General features: G+C 30.7%; 2 protein-coding genes across 2 annotated transcripts in view; both read right to left on the bottom strand.

The window, feature by feature from the left end:
* LOC126892004 (uncharacterized) overlaps positions 1-7362 on the bottom strand; it is a 502972-nt gene that overhangs the window by 261059 nt on the left and 234551 nt on the right. The window lies entirely within an intron of this gene.
* LOC114330168 (S-formylglutathione hydrolase) lies at positions 115-3393 on the bottom strand. Its single transcript, XM_050661408.1, has 3 exons — positions 2912-3393; positions 1072-1534; positions 115-367 (listed from the first exon to the last, which is right to left on the bottom strand). The coding sequence occupies exons 1-3, from the start codon at positions 3118-3120 to the stop codon at positions 176-178; spliced, it is 864 nt and encodes a 287-aa protein (XP_050517365.1). The 5' UTR covers positions 3121-3393; the 3' UTR covers positions 115-175.

Raw genomic sequence — 7362 nt, 5'->3', positions numbered from 1 at the left:
CAAAAGTGGCTCATATGTAGTCGCTCATTTAAGACAATGCTTTGCTGCATGGTGGCGGACATAGGTGTCAGACACCAGTGTCCCAGTCTGAATGGGTAGTAAGAAAACTAAAGATTTTGCTCCAAATTATTTATTTTAAATATATAATTTTTCAAAACAAAATATTATTGATAAGTTATAATTTTTTCGACAATAGATGTTCAGCATGATATTTTATGTGTTCCCCAATAAATGATGCTATATAAAAGTAACTATGATTGTATCCTTCCCTCTTCTTTAAAATCACTGGTACTCCGGAAGATTTACATGCTTGGACTAGATTCTCTGGTAAAAGTTGTTCGCTCTTAAGGAAATTGTCTTCTAAACCCTATAAAACAATAAAAATCATCGTTACTGTGTACATAATCATGAAGTACCTGTTATTGGGGTGGGCGCAAAATTTTGGTACAATGCTATTCAAATGCATTCATTTTTTTTTCGAATGAAATATTATCCACATTATTAGCGAGGGCCGAAAAGTCCCTCACAAATTCTATAATGTTTATTTTAATAATTTACAGTGATGAAAAATAAAAAAAGAAAATTTAGTGTGATTTTTAATTTCAAATATTTCATTCAAAAGAAACTTTTTGTTTTTTAAGGGACTTTCGCCCTCGGTCATAATGTAATATTTCATTCTGCATTTAAATTTTTTAAAAATATTTATTGATTTTCTCAGGATTTGAAAAAAATGTATGCATTTGACCAAGATTTTGCGCCTACACCCTTAATAAAAAAATTATTTACTCTATATTTTAACAAACATAAGAACCGACAGAAAAGGAGATAATAGGAGAAAACTGCAGCAAAAGATAGATCAACTTATAGAGCAATATGGAACACAGCACTCATCTGCCCAATTTACAAGAAAGGAGATAAAATGATAGTATATAAGTCATTAGCAAAAAATATAAGAAGTAGAAAACAAACTAACGAAACAGAGGTAATAGGAGAATACCAGGCTACTTCAGTAAAAGAATCTGTGCGGACATAAATTTTCAATTAACAATATAGCTTTAAAATATATATTACCTGATCTAACAGTAGCTCTAGAGGAGGCCCATTGTACTTTTTAACTAATTCTGTAGCATCCCAGTCCGTCCAAGAACACCCTTCTTCAGGTCCCATATATCCTGAAAATGCTTTAACACCCCATGGGCATTTGGTCGGATTAGAAATAGCAGCAAACGACGATACAGATTTATACAATCCAGGATTCTTTAACGCACTTATTAAAGCTCCATGGCCTCCCATACTGTGACCCATTATCGACTGCTGGCCTTCGGCTACTGGAAAGTTTTCGTTCACTAGTTTTGGTAACTCTGAAGTAACATAACTGAACATCCTGTAGTTGGTTTTCCATGGTTCTTGTGTGGCATCAACGTAGAAACCTGCTGCAACTCCAAAGTCCCAGCTGTCGGAATCGCCAGGAAGGTTAAGGCCTCTGGGTGAAGTGTCTGGATTTACGATTATTATGCCATACTCTGCAGCATACCTAATAATAAAACAATGAGAGTCATTTTAGTATGATAACCATGTGAATTCATACAGAAAATGTGTTTAGAGACTAGGTAAAAATAGAATATCTTGGCCATGTTATGAGGAATGAACAGAGATATGGCTCTTTGAGACTCATTCGTCAGGGCAAGGTATTTGGGAAGAGAGGACCAGGGAGAAAAAGAATATCTTAGCTTTAAAAGCTGAGAAAGTGGTTACTAACATTTGGAATGGATAGGCACCATAAGAAGAATAAAAGTAAAAACTGAGACAAAGAAAAGGTAAAATAAAGATAAACAATAAAATTTCAAAGAACGGTTTGTAAAAAAGTGACAAAAGGTCAACAAATAACTAAAGAGTGATCAGTGTACTGCATTCAAAAGCACGAATCTTTTCCAATGTTATAAAAAAATATTGTGGACTGTTATGACGAAGAACAAGCTGGATGCCGAAAAGCCTGATATGTCTAGATACTTTCTTCATCTTCATCACGAGACAAGTGATAGAAAAGAACAAAAAGAAAACCTTTATCGAATTGAAGAAAGCATAATGGTAACATGCTCAGGAAACAACTATGGAAAGCAATGAGAAGAATGCACCTTAGAGAGAAATAGTCTACAAATACCAGCACCAGAGAGGATAGAGTAAGAACAGGGGACTAACAGAATGGAAGTAGAATGATCAATTACAAAAAAGTTGGAAAACAGAGCCCTGCAGTGGTAGGGCTTGTAAAAAGAATGCCAGAGCACCTGCTATAAGATGGAAAACGTACATAGGAAACGATATGATAGATAGAGGCCCAGAGAAGGTGACTGGGTGAATAGAGTGCTATGGAGGATGAAAATGGTAAACTAATATTGGGAAAAATCCGAAGAAGAAGAACAGTTGAACCAATAAAAGAAACATTTTGTATAAAAACAATAACATGGTGATTCCGTAAGTGACTCAACTGTAGACAAACTCATAGCTAAAGAAACAATATCCATGAAACAAAATATATACAGTTGAACCTGCTTATTAGAATGCCGGTTATAGGAATATCCTGGTTTAAGGAATATAAATTTGAGGTTCCGAAACATTTTTACTAGTCACCAATGATCGGTTATTGGAATATCCCGGTTATAGAAAGGCACAAAGGTTGGCACAAAGGCTATTCCAATAAGCGGGTTAAACTGTAATACCTAGTTTCCATAAATACTTCCTATTAACACCTTAGCTGCATTACTAACGGTTGGCTGAGTTGACTGTGTCTTTATGCACTGTGGCAAAGGTTCACTACGGGACATATATACCTCATAACGCACTCAACGTAAGTTTATAAATATCTCTAAACGCAGACAAAGTGTTAAATTTGTATGGATAAAACAAAACTTACCTTTGTGCCCCTGCTTTCTCAATGAAGTTGTTTTCGGAACAAGTAAGACCAGATAGCCAATATATAACCGGAAGCTTTTTGCCCTCTTCCACCTGAGGGGGTAGGTAGACTCCAAACCTCATTTTAGTTCCAACCTCCTTGGATGTATGGGAAAATATTTTTTGGTATCCACCAAATATTTTATTTGAAGCTTCCTCTGTTAAAGGCATTATGAAGCAGGTATTTCAACAGTGATGGAGTGGTGATAGGTAATTATTTTCTGGTTGTAAGTCGGCACAATGATTGTTGATCAAGTAGTATCACAGGTCAAAATATCTAACCCCTTTTTTGTTAATCCTCAAGGTCAAACTGTAGATAACTTTTATAAGTGTTCAAATCAAAATCAACTTTATTCAAGTGCAGTTGCAGTTTGCAGGTGGTTTGCAGTTTTGCTAATATTTACAGATGACATTTTTGAGGTTATGTATGTTTTTTATGATAAATAAAGATTGTCTATTACGAATTTGAGAAGTTACAGGATTTGTAAAGTTTTTTTGTACAAAGAAAGTTATTTTATGGAAAGTAAATAAATTTCATAAAAAAATAAATATTTTAAATTCTGCCGGTGAAAATAGAAACGCTGGCAACACTGTAACTGTCATTTTTCTGAGTTTGATTTTGTTGTCAATAGAGGGCGCGTCAATGCACTTTTCTTTTCGGGATTCGCTTAGAGCAGAGGTTCCCAAACTTTTCTCTCTCGTAGACCCCTTCCACGTCTTTTATAATTTTTCACCCCCTGCTGTTCACTTTGAAATATTTAAATTTCTAACAGTAGTGAACTACTTATAGTGCGAAAAATTAAAAAAAAAAAACAACATTTTTACACACTTATTAATTAAATTTAAATCAAGATACATGTAAATTACCTAACTAAAAAAGCAAGAATTATTGATATCCGTTTCTAAACTGTACCTACTTAAATTCTTCGTTATATTCAATATTAGATATAACAATTCTTCTTGTAATGTAACATCCGTTTCTTCAATGTCACCAAATGGCTTGATAATCCATTGCGCTATTACCAGCGTCAAAATATCCTCAAGTCTAGTTTCAAAATCTGAGTATATAGCATTCAAATGTTGCACATAGTTTGAAACATCGTCTTCCTAGCAGATCGCTCGGAACAAATTGGAAAACTGGGAAAATTCGTACCGTCCAATGTTTTGCTTCATCAGTTTAATTTTGGCAAGAAACTCTGAAATGATCGACTTTGTTTTTATCAAATTTAAACTGTCTTTAATTAAACTTTAATAAACAGAAGAAAAACAAAATTTTTGAATAGTTTTCTCTTTTCTCTTATAGTAGATTCACAGCTCTGTGGAATGAGTGAGAAGTGAGACGTACAAAAATGGGCGGAGATAAAATGAGAGCAGTTTTAGATCGACGATATTAAAATATTATATTAATCATATTACATATCCACTGCGGTGCAAAAAAATTGATCCACTAAAAATTTGGTCATTTTTGATGTTTTGAATTTCCTAAACCTGTTGTCCGATTTAAGTGATTTTTACCACGTTATAGCCTTATTCATTGACAATATCCGTGTAATAATATTGTTGCTAGACAGTCAAACTATCATTGTATACCGGGTGTACGAATCAAACTGTGTTTTTTTTCTTAAAGTTCGCAACAACCTGTGGATTATTCTGGCATTTATAAAATACTGAAATTAAAACTTAACTATAGCCTCAGGTTTTCTTAACATTTTGTCTTTCGATTCATTCGCTTATGTTGGATAATAAAAAAGTTAGGTACTATAACAACTGGCCATGTTCGTCATCAGTACAGGGTATTTCTAAAACATTTGCGCAAAACATTAATAGGGGAGTGCATTTAGATTTTCACTTCGGAAAAAATCAAACAAGATAAAACTTTCTGTAATTTCATTAAGAAATGTTTAATAAACAACATATCAAAAAGTTCTACTCGAGAAGTGGGTGCTTCATTTTTTATTAAACAAATGAACAGCGAAGTTAGATGTTTTTTTAAATAACTCCGAAAATATAATTTTTAGAAGAAAACTGACTCGACCATTGAAAAATTCAGAAAATTTTACAAAAAAAACCTTATATAAAGATTTTTCTAAAATTAAATCTCTAGCTTCTGTAATTTTTTATTTATAACGCTAAAGTCACCCTTCTCACACACATTGGCGCACTGTAAACTAGCGTTGGAAGAAGTGAACGGTTGAGTTTTTTTAATGTAATTCTTTAACTAATGGATCAAAAGAAATTTTACAAATTGGTCATGAAAGAAGATGAAATAAGCTATCTTATGCTTGTAATAAAAAGAAATAAAATATATGGACTTAAGTACGGTGTGGGCGGAAAGTCAGCCTTACATGAATTTTGTTTAAAAATGATTTAAAAATGTGTAACTAATACAATTTTACTTATTAAACTCTCAAATTTGCGCAACTTACCTCTCAATAATATTACTAAACGATGTTTTATTCAAAAAAAAATCTCAAAAATTTAATTCAAATAATACGATGTCTCAAAAAATGTAATTTTTGAAAACTTCGTAGTTTTACAGAATTCCCACCACTTTAAGACGGTATTACTCAAGTTTGAATACATCTAATACAATTTTTTTGATATTTTTTTAAAGCTTAGGATGTAATCTTAAAAAAACACTGAATTATTTTAGTTTAAAAATGAAATAAACAATTTCTTTTTGAGAAAACTAAGAAAGATAACAAAAATGTAATACAAAAACCGAAAATTACCAGCTGAAAAAATGTATATACAGAGTGATCAAAACTTTTGTCTGTAAAACTTACCTAAATTACATTTAATAATAAGCTTCAACAATAATAAATGTTCAACAAAAAAAAATTTTTTTAGCTCTTATACAGTATGTCTGCGTAACTTGGAACCTATTGATAACTTTTTTAATATCAGTTTTACGAAAAAAAGTTATTCTTTTATTAAATACTCTGCATCGTATATAACATAAGATGCAACTATCAAATATCAAATTTTGTTAATTTTGTACGAGGTATGTCAAAAAATATGAATTTCACTCAAGAGTAAAGTACCTTTATATTTCACAATATCGAAAATTTTTATAAAAGAAAGTTGTTTCGAATTAAAAACTATGTTCCAATATGTAATTAGATCCTTCTAATCGAAAAGTTATTTTTTTTAATATTGTTTAAAATTAATTATACCCAACATCATTAAATTTTCACTTATTATTTATGATAACTGTTTTATTATTAATTTTATGAAGAAAGTTATTCGTCATAAATAGCTGTGCATGGTCTAACACTTAATATGCAAATATAAAATATTATATTTTATCAATATTATACGAGGTATGTAAAAAAATTATATTTCGCGCAATAAATATGTACCTTTTCACAATATTTCGATTAGAAGAGTGTAATTGCATATTGACACATCGTTTTTAATTCTGAACAACTTTCCATAATAACAATTTTCAGTACATATTATGAAAAATATAGGTATTTTACTCATAACTGAAATTTGTTTGATTGGATTCTACTTCTTTTTAATTTAAAAATCCTCCATTTTGGATCCGCCATTTTGAAATTTAAATTTTTAATCTTTAATTCAGATTCAACAACCTGTTAAAAATAAAGACAATAAATGTTTTAGAAAAATGTTCTTTTTTATGTTCTTTTTAGAAAATCCGCATTTTGGATCCGCCATTTTATAGTTTATATGTTAACATTTAAGTTAGGTTTATCAAAGCTCTCAAAAATAAATATATGTAGAAATAAATACATTTTGTAAATAAATTATTATTTTACAACTATTTTTTAAGTTATCCGCCATTTGGGATCTGCCATTTTATAATATAAATTATCAAAATTTGATTCAGGTTCAGCAACCTCTCAAAAATATCCACATGTGTAAACAAACACGTTTTATAAAAAAAATTCGAATTTTACAACTATTTTTTAAGGATTTTTAGGAAAAAATCCGCCATTTTGAATCCGCCATTTTGAATTTGTAAATTGTAATGTCAGATTCGGGTTCAGCATAATCAAAACTAAAATAAAAACATTTTTTATCAAAATAAAATGTTGAATTCACCCATATTCTTTACATTATAATTTATACAAAACAATTGTTATTGTTTAAACAATTAATAAACAATTAGCGGCGAAATTTGTTAGTAGAACTTTTTACTTTAACATATTTATAAACTAACAAAAAAAGTTTTAGAAAAATATAACCTTGTTTGATTTTTTCCGAAACATTGTATCTTTTCGTTCTAATTGCACTCCCCTATAAGGGGTTATTGTACATGAGGAAATAATGACAATTTGCTTTATAATCATATGTCCGCAAACGCTTCGTTTCCGAGATAGGGGCTGTTGCAATTTTTCTTACAAACTGATGATTTACTTATTGCTTTAAAACCAGTTGAGATGTGCA

This window comes from Diabrotica virgifera, chromosome 9, assembly GCF_917563875.1.
Source record: "Diabrotica virgifera virgifera chromosome 9, PGI_DIABVI_V3a".
In the NCBI taxonomy this organism is placed as follows: Eukaryota; Metazoa; Arthropoda; class Insecta; order Coleoptera; family Chrysomelidae; genus Diabrotica; species Diabrotica virgifera.
The sequence above is the reverse complement of the archived record's forward strand: the minus strand, read 5'-3'. Positions and strand labels throughout refer to the sequence as shown.